Below are 14,669 nucleotides of genomic sequence, written 5' to 3' on the forward strand. Positions count from 1 at the left end.
ATTGATCTTGTTCTGTTTTACCAGGAAGTTGTTCTTTTGATCTCGAAGATTTTTTTAAAAAAATAATTCAACTTTATTTGTTACATGTGAAATATTTCGAAAACATCTTTGGAAATATAGTACAGGGAAAAACCCGCGATTATTCACTGGGAAAAACTAATTAGAAAAGTCTGAAAGACGAACGATTTTTGATGAGAGCCAAATTTTTGAAGTATGTGGAAAGATGATTCCACTCCTGGTTCTCGCAAACTTCCGCCAACGTCGAATCCACAGCTTGAGAATCGGTTGCTGATGCCTTGAGCTCATCTCCTGCTTTGTTGAGCATCTTGGCACATCTTCCGAATTGACCGAGAGCTGCAGCATGTTTCGCAGAAATCAATGCAGTTTTCGAGTCATCAGCAGATAGCCAAACAAGAAGCTTGACGTAGAATTGATTTCCAGTCCAATGAGCATCCAACTTCTTCAATTCTTCCGAAACGACAGCATCAATTTGTTCAGCTTTGGTTTTCAGAGCGTCAAAGTTATCCGACTTCTTATTGATAACTTCTCCTTGCTTTCCACCGAAAATCAAAGGCGTCCCTCCTCCGTATTGAATACTTGCTGGAATATTCTTAGCACTTTTCCGCATTTCCAAGTCTTGCTCCAATGACGCAAGAGCTTGCAATGCGAGGATCGTGGCACTCTTACGATCATTGAAACTCGAGACCACTTTCGCAGCATCTTTCCGTTGCTCCTCGTTTCCTCCTGTCACTGCCAGCCACTTTTCCACAGTTAGAATATCATCATCATGTTCTTGTTTGACAGAAAGGAACTGGAGAACTTCATTAGGCTTTGTAATTTCAAGAATTTTAGCACACAGCTCGACAACTTTCTGTATATTCTCGGTGGTCTGATCCGAAAGCTTCGTTTGCATGAGTTGCTTGACACGATTTTGAAGAAGTGGGAGATGATCCGGGTACTTTTGAAGGCAGGTATCGAAAAACTCCTTGGCCGCTTTCTCATCAGTCAATTTTGGAACCCATGAAACTTCCAAATCACGAATGGCTTCTGTAAAAATTACAAAAATGTTTGCATCACTTTTCAGTAACCACTCACCAGTCATTTCTTCTTTTTGATTCTTGTCTTTTTTTGTTGTCACCATTGAAAGACCTTTTGCGGCACGAGTAGAGTATTCACTGAGATAGTAGATCACTTCTGATTTATCAACAGCACTCAAATCGGAATCTTTAAGAGCGGAGAATGTTCCAGTCAGGAAACTACCACTGGTTAGAATGATATTTTTAGGAAGTTTGTCATCAGCAACATTCATCGCGTAAATTGTCATTTCTTGGCTTGGAAGTAGAGCTTTTCCCGAAAACTTGCTCTCTTTTCCCATTAATGCATCACTGGCGGAAGCGGCCAACTCAACAGAAACCTTGCTTCCTAACTTTGAATGTACGCTAAAAAGGATGTTCGTATAAAATTGATTGGATTCTGAACTCACAGCAGAGGAATCTCTTTCAATCCTTGCAAAACTTGTTCATCCGGATGTCTGATTTGAGATTGAATAGTGTATTCTCCCTTCTCGAGTTTTTGTGTCCATCTATCCGGGTACGAAGATGCTGCGCCGACATAGGATTTATTTGCTCCGAAAATTTGGAACAGCACACAGTCAACTGGCGATTCGTATAAATACGAAGTGAGTCCAGCGAATTGAAGCTGCACCTCGCTTGATTTTTGAACTGCAATATCGAAATTTTTAAGTTTGAAACATACATCATTACTAACTTTTCAATTGATAAGTGAGGAGGAGCCTATTGACCTGAAGTCCAGAAGTAAGGAAGAGGTCACGAGGCCCAAGTGCTTCAACTTTTGCAGATTGTGGCTTCAATGACACTACTAGCGATTTCAATGCAATGGCTGGAGCGATATCAATTCCTTTTGTTGGGGCAGCTTGAATTCGAATTGGACAACTTGTTGCTCCATGAATAAGTGCAATTGAACTCGGTTTCTGGACCCCGAAGAAGTCGATTATCATGTCGATATCAACTGGTGTCTTCCCTCGAGACCAGGGACGAACAACGCATGCTTCTAACGTTTTTCCACCTTGAACAGTGATTGACTTGCTCCATTCATTGCCAATTGGACCTTGAATCTTCTGAGTTTCAGTATTCCGTGAGCACTTGTCATCCTCGATATATACAGTATGCAGAGTGAATCTATCCATTTCATCTTTATTCGAAGATTTCAGGGTGATTTCTGGAATTCACTTATTTTATTGGATACGGTAGTTTCTAGAAAACTCACTTGCACTTGTAGCCCAAGATGGAATTTGTACGAACCGTCGTTCAGATACGCCCGATTTTCCAACGATCTTAGAAGTAAATTGATCAACGGCAACCTTTTCAGGAATGATGACAGTGATTGGAATGCGGAAGATTGGTCCCAGAGATGGATCAGCTGTGTCGATTCCAACGATTTCGGTATAGCTCGCTCCTTTCGGTGCCTTGGAAGCATCCACGGTCACTACCATTGTTCTTTCCTGTGCAACAACAAACATAGTTTGAGGATGAGACACCCATGGGGCTGTTGATTGAAGAATAACTTGTTTTTCAAAACTGATAGCAGGCAAGTTATCATCTGTCTGATGATTTTGGAAAATCGGCTCCACTCCAATGGTGAATTCTTGTGGTCCGTTCCAGTTTGGCTCTCGAATGTAAATTCCTTTCGACTTTTTGCAATGATCGGAAACTTTAACCTCGAAATGCGTCAATCGAGATGGGAATACTTTGTTGGCCAACATTTCCGAAAGTTTTTCAAATGCGGTAGCAATCTTGATCATTCCTTGTCCTTGTGAGAAAGAATCTATATTTGGAAGAGGAAAAGCAGTGTTCTCAAGTGCCATACGGACTGTGTAGGGCGTCCATTTCAGATTTTGTTGTTTCAAACCAGAAAGCATGCATGCGACATTACCAGCCGCATTTGGGGAACTCATGCTGGTTCCATTCATCATTTGCATGCTTTGGCGACAGTATTGAGGAACACCAGCGAAAGCAGCGGCTGGGGCTACAAGGCTGACTCCCAGTTTACCGTCCTGACTAAAAACACAAATTGAGATTTAGGCCTCGTTAAGACTTATTAGAAACTCACCATGGCCCTCTCGAGCTCCAGGGATAGATATTGCTGTCGACTGGCTTGTAAACTCCATAAAGTGTATCAGCAGATTCGGCGGTCAGGTAAGCCCCGATTCCGATAACACCAGTTGTCGTTCCTCCTGGGGCACCAACTGTGGACAAAGCAGGTCCTTGATTTCCAGCAGAACACACATAAATCACATCTTTCCGATCGATCAATCTCCGAGCTTCTTCAATGACCCGTCTGAAAAATAACGATTATAAAGTCTTACTATCCACATTACTAACCCGACATCAGGCAAATGAGTTCCTTCACCGAATGACATATTGATAACATCAACTTTAAGCTCTGCACACAAATTGAATGCTCGTGTCATCGCCTGTCCTGTTTCCATAGCTCCAAGTCGATGATCTCCAATGTTCAATGAGAGAATCTTGGCACCTGGAGCCAAACCATTCTTCTGTGGGTTATCTGGGTAGTTTGCAGCGGCAATTCCTGCGACATGGCTACCGTGAGCACCAGAGGGGACAGCAATTTCAGTTAGATTTCCATCGGGGCTGACTCTCACAGTGTAAACAACCGAATCTTTATCAGTAAGATAAGCGTAATCACCAGTTTCTCGGAAAGAACCCAGCACATTGCACATTCCTAATCGGCCGCGGAACGAAGTATCAATGCAAACATTCCATGATTCTCCATCATGCCATGTCACGACATCAGCGACAGGGCCAATATCAGAAACGGATGACATTGATTTCAAGAAATCAACTTTGCAAGCAAGATCTTCTCTGTCCCATTTATCCGAAATCTTGTCACTCGTTCCTCCAACTAGTTTTTCATGTTCGGTTAGTTGTTTCAACGCTTCTGCTGCTGAGAGGTTATGGGATGGAGTTACCACATCTTCTTTCCGTTCACTGATGACTCGAGTCTTGACTCCTTTGGTGTATAACTCAAAAATCGGTTTTATTCCCACATGAAATACTCCCGTTGGGCATTTCCATTTGTCGGGGATGGTTAGCTTCCGTCCTGACAATCCCTCAATGACTTTATCTTTGACTGTTCTCGTCGTTGAAGTGTCCACATCACCAGCTCCAGAACAGTCGATAACATCAAACATTTTTCGCTCTCCAGTTGTTGTTACTTGCATTCCAGGCAAAGAAGGGTCGACTCCAGTGTCGAGGATAGCAATCAGTATGTCTCTTCCGTCGTAAGTTGGGTACTTGGTAAGGAACATATCCTGAAAACATTATGGATATTTGTTTATAAAAACTAGTTTTAATACCTGTTCAGTATCTGTTTTGTTAAGAAGCAGAGCATCCAGAGGTTGCTGAGGGACGATTTCTGGAGGGGAAGACGTCATTTTGAATCTTGATGCAACCTTTGGACGCTGAAATTCGAAATAAGAACTGAAGAATTCCATAATGAAACATTCTAGATAAAAGGTTTGTTATTTATAGTCATGTTACCCACCACTGCCAACAACAACGGAGTTTTCTGGAAATGCTGAGTGGACAGTGATCGAGTTGAAAAGCGACAAAATGATAAATAGCTAATACGCTGCCCGTTTCTTATCACTATCATTTATGCGAACAAAATGATTCAAAATATCGTTTAGGCGAGCGGTTATTGATCGGCTATTTATCTACTTCTTCTCTTATTTTTGGCCCAAAGTTCTCTGCAAGAAATAAAACGTCAGCTGCCGACAAAAAGAAACTTTAACACAAAAGGAGGCATGGTGACAAAGAACGGCGAGTTTCCTAGGAGGAGAACACGGCCGGCTGGGCTCCGCGGCCGATGCATATTCTAGGCCAATGCAATTTATTTAAATTTTTATTCTTTTTGACTATCGAATATTCTTTTAAACCGTGAATATTACAGTTTAAAGTTTTTTTTTATCAGATTGAATAATTCGAATAATCAAATATATGTTTTAGAGAGCAATATTATAGATTTCGATGTTAAAACACAACATTTTTCAGAAATGGCCGAAATTCTCGACAGAAATTACGGCGCTCAATTTCCCGAAGAACTCGAAGGACAGCTCGATCTACAGGTACTGATAATAAACCTTTTTTTAAACATTTCTGGCACGAATAACACGTTGTTCTCTTTTCGGCAACTTTGAATGTCTTCTAATAAACTCAAAAAAGAATGAGTTTGTTTATTATGAGTCCAAAATGAAATTCATAAACAATTAAATTTTTTAGAATGCATCTGCAAATTGTTGCAAATTCAATCGATGGGGAAGCGTTGTTGCTGTAGGCTGTACAGATGGAAGAGTTTTTGTCGTCGACTTCATCACGAAAAACATAGCTAGAGTATGTTTAATTATTAATTTGCTGTCAACTCTGATTTTAATAATTTTTAGACATTCTCCGCTCATGCTCTTCCGGTGAGTTCCTTGTCATGGTCACGAGACGGTCGGAAATTGCTCACCAGCTCCGCCGACAATTCTATAGCTGTTTTCGATGTGCTTGCTGGAACTCTACTACACAGAATCCGATTCTCGAACATGGTGACATTTGCAATGTTTCATCCACGAAACGACAACAAAGCCATTGTACTTCAAGTGAACTATCAGCCCACACTTGAGCAATTTTCCCCACGGCTCCAAAAGTAGGCTGAAGAGACAACTAATCAAATTCTAAAAATTCGGTTTCAGGGTATTGACGAATGATACGCCTGGTAACACAGATGAAGTGGTGAGCTGTGTATCTTATGATAGGAAAGGAAAGTACATCATCGCTGGAACGGGAAAAGGAAAACTGATCATTTACAATTCGGAAACACTGAGATGTGTAGCATGGTGTAAGCAAAACACAGTTCAACAAATTAGACAAATCATCGTTCCAATGAAAAGTCGATTCATCATAACGAACACACAGGACAGAGTTATTCGAACATATGAACTTGAAGATCTGATTCATCAAAAAGGTCAAGTGGTTGAAGCAAAGTATAAAGTTCTTGATATGGTTAACAAGGCGGCTTGGAAAAATGTTTGTACGGATAGCGATGGATTGTATGTATGTGGAGCATCGACTAAAGCTCATTCTTTGTATATATGGGAGAGTAACACCGGATCACTCATCAAAATCTTGCATGGTAACAAAGGAGAAGCTCTTCTTGATGCCCAATGGCATCCCACTCGACCCATCATTTTGTCTATCGCGCAAGGAGCAGTATCGTTATGGACACAAGCACATGTCGAAAACTGGTCTGCATTTGCTCCAGAATTTCAAGAATTGGAAGAAAATGAAAAGTACGTTGAGAAAGAAGGTGAATTCGATATGGAGGACGAAGATGCAGATGACGATATGAACAACAAGAACCAAGACGGGGACGATGATTTCATCGATGTAGTTAATGTCAGACCAGAAGAATTTCTAGCCAGCTCGGATGAGGAAGATTGTAATATGATGAAACCGACAAAAAATTTGGAATCCGGGCCATTATGGTATATACCTGTTCCACCAGAAATAGAGAATCCAGAAGCTGAAAGGAAACTGCCGAATGGTTTGTTGACACATTTATATTGCTACTTTCGAATGTGAATAGATATTACAGATATAAGCCAGCTGGATGTTCTTCTGAATCCTGCTTGGGTAGCAGCATCGAAAGGATACGAGGTTCCTCGTCCGCAATAAAGAATTTCAATAAAGCAATGATCTCGCATACTCTCATTTAATTTATCATTATTTATACTCACTAATTTAGAAAATAAACTTCTACGATTTTGTTGACATCTGCTGGCATCAAGCATAATTTCTAATTTTCTTTTTCTATTCTGATATGCATCAACATTATTTTGAAGTGTCAGTAAATAGCCACCGATGTCGTACGACGTTGAGGGCTTGGATGGAAAATTTCCATGGTTACTCACACAATTTGCGGTTTTCTCAAGAAGCCAAAATGAGAGAGTTAGGAAATGCTAGACGCAGACAGATTCCTATCTGGATTTGACGCCTTCGTTTTTTTCCTTTTTTCTCCATTGAATGAGAGTGCATAGTAGTCTTTGTTGTTCCTTGTGGGTGGATTCGAGAGATTCAACCTCCTGAAATACGAAAAATTGGATACCTCGTGCCAAGCGCCTTCTTCCTTCTCGTGATTACCGTAATCCCGATACGACAGATACAAATTCAGGATATAAAAGGAATCAGAAGACGAAGACAACTAACACAAGGCATTTTTATTCTTATTTTTCTCTCATTCATAGAATAATTTCAGGAATATGTGGCGTTCTTATAAGGCGGAAACTCCTGATTTTTCGGATGAAACCCAGGAAGTTGACATCAATGTTTCGGAATCGGATGAGTCGGATCATGAGAGGTGAGTTGTTTTTAGAGATATATAATTGATGCTCATCAAAAAAGTAAGAAGTTTCTGAACTGATCAAACTGGAAATTGTTACTTTAAAATATCAGGGCCTCAGTGCTTCTTCAGTGTTAGTTCACAATCAATGATTACGGGAAACTATTGGGATCCTTCGAAAACATTGATAGTTTAATTGGGTACGAATAATTTTAGACCGTTATGAAACATCTAGTTTCGGGTTAAATATATCTCTTTACTTACGAGTTAATTCCTTTCTGAACAGTTTTTTATCCGAGACTCTTTAACGACAAATCTGTTCGCATATAACAATTTGTCGTTACTAACTATTTCAAAGATTTCAGTTCTTTAGTGCATTCCTTGCATCATTTAAAACGAGTTCCTGTTTTCGTTTCTATTATTTTCTGACATTCTGAGAAATGGTACTTGTAAGAATTAAAAAAATGAATATTCATAAGTGTCTCTGATGAATTATCATCCAAAACTTCAATCGTCTACTAAAAAAACCGATGACTCATTAAAAAAACTAATTTCTGTTTCTCTTGGGTCCAACCGTATTGTTTTTTGCCCGCATTTTAGACAGCAGCTAATAAAATGGAAGGCTCATACGGATTTCCTCCTGAAGTATTAAAATGCTCTTATAGATTTTCAACAAAAAACTATGAAAACTTAAAAGATGATATCTGACACAAAAAAGCAATACATAATCAGATTTGATAAAATTAAGCCATCCTTTTGAAACTGTTTTTATCTATGAAGTTTTGATATGAACATACACTCTTGAATCTTCTGGATAATTCTAGGCTTCTCGATATCCCTTTTCTAGCTTACGGATACTGTAGGTACAGTACTCCATACCAGAAGAACTGATTATTCATGAAAATATATGCTCGCATAACATTTGTTTACTCCATAACCTGCCGATGAAATCATCCCCAACTCTCGAAACTTCATCTTCCGTCTTCTGTCTCTCTTCGTCTCCTTCTTCCTAATTAGTTCCTCATTTGTTTTGTTATCAACCAGCTTCTGGAATCATGTGTTTCCTTCTATCCGGCCACGAGAGCATCCCATTGGGATTCCGGTCCCTAATCACCAATTGTGCGTCAATAGAATATCTGTTATTGATAATTCGAGAGAACCAACTTGACGACTATTTTCGTCACACTCGATTCCTATTTTTAGCCGGTTTTCACGAGATGTCCCATTTCTCATTATACATTGTTATCATCTTTCCTCTATTTCATACACATATTTATGACGCAAGTTTTTCAGTATTTTACTGAAATTGGTGTTTGTGTGTGGGCTTAGCTGATCGTTCGGAAGATGACATTTGAAGAAATGGGTTACTGTAGCGAGAGAAAAACACTGGCGTTATCTGAAAGCCCACCGGAAGCCTTGGTTTTTTAAGAGTGAATAACCTTCTTCCTTATTCCGTTTCCTCTCTTCCATCGTTAGTCTGTCATCACTTTTCCAATCTACCGTACCCCAGTATCGGATTGTATTCAGCTACAAATATGCCCGGTGCGAATATTCGTTTCGGTAAGAAAAGTACATTTTCTGTATCTGTGGCATATTCCGACTGAAACGGATTATGTCTGGATACATGGAACCCGATCAAATCTGCAATACAATTCGTCTTAAAGTGCAAGTACAAACGTTCTGATGAAACAGAACAAGAATTTTTGACTTTGAGATTGTTCACATTCAATTTTAACGTCACAACGGGTAGCAATCTGCTGATACTTTTTGGGAAAAACCCCGGGAGACATTTTCAGAATATTTCTAAACCTAATCCTTGAAAGAGTTTTGGAATGCAAGGAAACAAAAGAGTACATTCATTCGTTTCTAATCCAAATGAGTCTGAAAATGAAATTAATCTTGAATCGAAATGATCTGAGTTGTGACGTTGTATTCATAGACCACTGGACTACCTACTTCTCAGCCACCTTTTAAGTAAATAGGCGGATTAAAAAAGTGACCGGATATGATGCCATTTACGGAGATTTTGGCCTGAAGAAGACGACGTCGTGCGTTTTGATGCGGAAATAGGTGAATATATGGGTAATGAGCGTGCTGATGAAGCCATTTCGTTGACGTGTATTCTGACGTGATTCTACAAGTTTTTGACAGTTGAATATTTTGAATTTTGATCGAACACCCGCTTGTTATTTCAATGAGTCAAAACATGAACACCTTTTTTATTCTAATTGATCGGAGCACCTCGAAAAAAGTTGTCTAGACTTTTACAAGTGCAATCAAACTTTCCTTTTTTGCTGTTTGCTTGAACTTTTAGATTTAGATTTTACCGAATTCTGGCTCTAAATATCCGTTTCAAAATAGAAATTCAAAGTTTCGTAAAGTTTAGAAGAATGAAAGTAATAATTAGCGCAGAATCTTCGAGCATTGACGTCAGTAGCGCAAAAATTTTTCGTTTTTCGTTGCAAATTTTCTCCCAAAAGTCACAGTCACACTACAGAAAATGCTCCGCCCATTTTTCGCTTCACTCCGCCTCTAAACACTTCCCAACTTTGTTCACATGTATTCTCACACTGTGCTCTCAGAGCTTCTTCTTTTCATCTCTATCTCAACCACACAACTCTTTTTTTCCTCATTTCTGCTTATCGCCTGCTCGCATTCTCTTCTTTTCTAACTCCTCTTCACCTCCCCATTATCATCAAGAGCCTAATCACGAATCGGAAAACGACAAACCACGCCTTCATTTCATACGAAACACAAAACTGAAAGTAAAAAATAGAAGAGTATAAGAAATTTTCGTTCATTACTTGACCGTTTTCTCCCTCATCCACTCTCTTTTTTATCTTCTTTTGAATATAGTTTTTATCACTACAGTTAAAACTGTCGAGTGCCACCGACACCTCCATCGACTCGGCCACCAGGAAGACAATTAGACCTCGAACGTCGTCCACAACAAAAACGAGAGGAAGCCAAAAAGTTTCCTCTCGAAAGTGCAGCAGGTCACTTTCACCCTGTATCCTAATCAACTCGCTCATCATTGAGCCTACCGTTCGTCGTCTCTCCGATATCAATATTCGGCGTTCAGGCAGTAAATCAGATATCACGGTTCAGCGTGATGAGTTCTACGACCTTGCATCGGATGAAGACCACAATGAACTCCGAATTCCCGGGTGAGTATACATGTGGCCTTTTCACTACCTACGAAGCACTTTTCTGATGTTTTTCGTTTCTTAAAGTCATTGGTGCAGAAACTAAAACATCAGGTGATTCGTTAACATTTTGACTTCTTCCTTCCTTCATTATCTTCGTTTCCTCTATCATCTCGATCCTTCCAGAGCACTGAAAGTTATGGATTCTAACTTACTCCACGAACACTCTATCAGGTGATAATTACCTCGTTTAAAAGAAAAGATCCCATGTTGAAACAAGTGAAGGAGGAATTGAAATTCATCTCAGAGATACAATAACCTAGTACAAGTCTGAAAAGGAAACAGTTGTCAGCTGCAGCCTACGCTTCAGTATACGAAAAACATCCCTTAGCTTTTTTTGTTTTTCTCGTTTTTCCTTGTTCTCAGTCAGTATATCTAACATCATAGTTGTTTGTTATCTGGTTTTTATAGTTTCCAAAGTTGAAAACAGTTATTTTGATATTGTTTTCGAACTACTAATTGCTCCTAGAAGCATGATCTCCATACCTTCGGGATTTGAATCAATCCGAACCATCAATGTTCAGAAGTCAGATAATTTCCAGAGGAATCTGGACAGTGAAACCCCTTTTGTTTACAATATCTGCAAGACCTACAGAGCAGAAAACTCCGAAGCCACGCCCATAACCTTTTCTTCTCTTCTCCAAACCATCAATTACCATGAACTTTTTCTATGAAAAACAAGAAAAGATCACGCGTCCATAACGTCATCCGGATGCAAACCTTATCATTTAGGAAGCGTTGTCATAGAGATTCTTCTTTTGGTAATCGAAAATTTTGCTCAAAGCGAAAGATGGAAAACATTAAAGGGATGTACGAGTTTTGGACATGGATTGGAAAAAAAAGGAAAAATGGAAGAGTTCGGAATACTTGAACTCCTATCCCTAAAAGTATACAGAAGTATACAGAACGACGAAGTCTTCAACACCCAAATTGGGAAATTTTTGAACTCAAAATACCACACATTCAGTAAAGTGATAGTTGTGATCATTGAACTAATTCCTCCCTTCTGAATATTCGAAATAGATTGTTCATAATCAGAATCTTCCTGATCATTTTAGAGTGCACCGTATTCTTATTGTAGTGGCTCAAAACACAAAAATTGTCGTTTTAGGGTTCAAGACGAAACCCGTTGGACTCGGGTTCAAAAAAAAATGATAAGGAATCACTTTCAGAGAATTAATTAGGTGTTGAGTACGCAATAATATTAGAGGTAACGAATACAAAGAAAAAGTGAAAAACCTCGTCTTCCTTTGACAAGATGGATTTTTGTAGTGGTCAACTATTTTATAGGAGAAGAAGACTTCTAGCGAGATATTTATTATTCGAAGAGGTCAATTGGAGTGAATTCCACAAAATATTGTCAATTACAAAATCGGTGTTCTAGATATTGACAATACACTTAACGTTACTGTATGGAATATAGTTTAATAACTAAATATCTATATTTCTGATGAAAACAGTCAAACTTTGAGCATAAATTAGAATACATCGAACTACAACAAAACTCGAGGGTAGGTCATGCAATCGAACATTCCTTTCATAGTTGCACTTCAATTTCCATGGTATCGAGAAAAAGTTGCGAAACGAAGTTATCCACATTTTTAAAAATTTCTGGAAAATGGAGATTTTCAATGCTACTTTTTCTGAAAGTGGCCTAAAGAAAGTGTCAAAGAAAACAATTTTGGCTCTTTACGTTTTCAGGCTGAGTTGTTCAATTTAAGAAATATAAAATATATTCAAGAAATACCAAAAAGTCTGTAAGTTCTTGTCAACTTCAAAAGTTTTTCGAATTTCCTGATGAAGACCACACAAGTTTTCTTTCAAAAAATCAGGAAAACAAAACTAATTGGGAAACTATCCAAGAAATAGTTTTCCGATTGATGGTCACTGACTGATTACTACAATGACCCAACTTTACAAAGTGTGGAAAGAACTGAAGAAAGTTAAAATTGCAGAACACAAATATCTTAGCCAAATTCTGATTTATTCAATTCGGGTATGAAAGAAATCTGTGAAGAGGATTATGACACGAGACAAATGTCAGAAACTTAGTAGATAATCTATGTATACGAACTAGGAAATAAAAGTCCACAGTAAAATTACTCTAGTTCCTTTTTCTATGAGAGAAATTGCAAACTTTCACATTCTGACAGTGAAGGCAACATTTACAGAAGTTTAGAGAATGGAAAACTGAAATTAACATTTTTAACACTGTCTTATCCTTTCATAATTTCAGGCGAAAGTCCCGTTCTGCTTCGGTAAATTCAAACAACTCTCATTCGAATGATGTTACTCTTCAAGTTCCAATCACGAAATCAGCTGCAACATCTCCAACTCCATCTGCTGGATCCATCTACTTTGTAAGTCTCTTTTCACTTTTTCCCACACAACAATCCCACTCAATCTCATGTTGTTTGTGATCCTATCATCGACTTCAATCCAATTTCTTGTCCAATTTCTCTCACGCCAAGAGTCGGAGTCAGTTCTGTGTCTCTATGATTACTCACACTATTTCTCTCCACTTTCTCCAAGATTCAACGATGTCGTTGTCGTCGTCCAGAAGGCACCTGCATGAAGTCGTTATCGCCGTCTTTTGCTCCGTCGCCTTTTTTCTTATTTGTCGCTTTGCGCAGTCTTATTTTTCGTCTTACCTTCTCAATCCTCGATTATTCACATTCACCTGATCAAGCCATTTTCTGTTATGTCTGATCTTTTTTATTCTCAAAGCATGGTATTCTTATTCTTCATCTTTTTTTTGCTCCAACTTTGTTTGTAATATGTCCATCACTGCATGATTCCGTACTTCTTTAAAGATATCATTAACGAAGTGATTATTTAGAAACCTCAAAGGCCAAACAGCAATGTGTTTATGTGAAATTAGAGAACCAAATTTCAGCAACCCGGTAATTTACTGCTCGAAAACTCGAATTCTGCGGTATTAAGTATATCCCTTATTGTTATTTAAGAACATGATTTTTTCAAAAGAATCAATTGGGTTGGAATTCGACTAGAAGTTTTTTTCTTCTTCTTCCGTCTCAAATATAGAGGTTAATCTCATTCGATAACTCCATCGTGTCGTTTCCCATCCAGTCATTCGACAATGTATTCGGTTTTCATGATAGAATGTAGTCGGAATAAGATACACCTGTCCGAGAAATCCATTTTTCCCAAGGACGTTGATTTCACATCGGGAGAGATTCGATTATGCCACATATATCGATGAAAAGCTCCATACTTGAGAATTCGGAATACGGTGACGTGACGAATTGTTCGTTGAAAAAAAGAAGGATTATATGAACCAAATCTGAATATAATTGAAATTTACACACTTGAATTAAAATCAAATGGATCGACAATTGCGAATTCTGTGAATTCAGTTTCAAGTGAAGGAAGGTGCATAATTTTTCACAAAGCAATGATTTTTAACTGTTTGAATCTATGACGAGTTCAGAAAGCTGTATTATCATAGTTTGAGGAGATAAACTATGCAGACAAGTGTGATTTACCTCATTTCCATTAACTCATTTAAGAAGATAGTGGAAGGAATCGAAAAGCTTTACTACTTTCACAATAGAATGAATCTACCGTTCAACTACACTGCACGACGAATTGGCTGTAAATAATTCCGGATGATCTGAAGTGGCCTACAGTACTCTTTGCACAAAAAGTTATATGATTCAAGAAGTCATTCTTGGTCATCTGAATTTCCCCTCTCGCTGCAAGCTAGTCTTGAATCTAGAGGAAGCTTTCGATTGTGAAATGACATCATCTTGGCATAAACAATTTTGCCTTGCTGAATATGAGCCACAGGAGTTTCACATTTCAAAAAAGTTCAATTTCGTTTCAATGAGTCATTATGATGATTACTATGAAATATCAAATCAGTTGGTCTTGTTCCCAATGTTTTATTGGAAGGCGTCTAGACGTAAGATCCACTTCCTTCTTCTTATCAGAAGTATAATTATCGGACAGGTACAAGGAACTGGAATTATACATATATGCTCAGATTCCATACTACATATCTCAAAAAGTGTTAAAAGT

The 14,669-nt window shown here is 38.5% G+C and overlaps 3 protein-coding genes across 3 annotated transcripts; 2 read left to right on the top strand and 1 right to left on the bottom strand.

Moving 5' to 3' along the window:
* Positions 1–160: 160 nt before the first annotated feature.
* On the bottom strand, positions 161–4,474 carry GCK72_006174 (uncharacterized protein; the record flags this gene model as incomplete). Its single annotated transcript, XM_053725507.1, has 8 exons — positions 161–1,047; positions 1,096–1,439; positions 1,484–1,721; positions 1,768–2,238; positions 2,287–3,077; positions 3,130–3,357; positions 3,402–4,351; positions 4,397–4,474. 8 exons carry the CDS (start codon positions 4,472–4,474, stop codon positions 161–163), a joined length of 3,987 nt encoding a protein of 1,328 aa, XP_053589701.1.
* A 621-nt stretch (positions 4,475–5,095) lies between these two features.
* GCK72_006175 (uncharacterized protein) lies at positions 5,096–6,758 on the top strand (the record flags this gene model as incomplete). The annotated part of the gene is made up of 5 exons (XM_003113586.2): positions 5,096–5,167; positions 5,322–5,432; positions 5,483–5,730; positions 5,777–6,627; positions 6,679–6,758. 5 exons carry the CDS (start codon positions 5,096–5,098, stop codon positions 6,756–6,758), a joined length of 1,362 nt encoding a protein of 453 aa, XP_003113634.2.
* Positions 6,759–7,342: 584 nt separating this feature from the next.
* On the top strand, positions 7,343–14,251 carry GCK72_006176 (uncharacterized protein; the record flags this gene model as incomplete). The annotated part of the gene is made up of 4 exons (XM_053725508.1): positions 7,343–7,440; positions 10,416–10,589; positions 12,865–12,988; positions 14,159–14,251. 4 exons carry the CDS (start codon positions 7,343–7,345, stop codon positions 14,249–14,251), a joined length of 489 nt encoding a protein of 162 aa, XP_053589702.1.
* Between the last annotated feature and the right edge of the window lie 418 nt (positions 14,252–14,669).

Source organism: Caenorhabditis remanei, chromosome II (genome assembly GCF_010183535.1).
Source record: "Caenorhabditis remanei strain PX506 chromosome II, whole genome shotgun sequence".
NCBI lineage: Eukaryota > Metazoa > Nematoda > Chromadorea > Rhabditida > Rhabditidae > Caenorhabditis > Caenorhabditis remanei.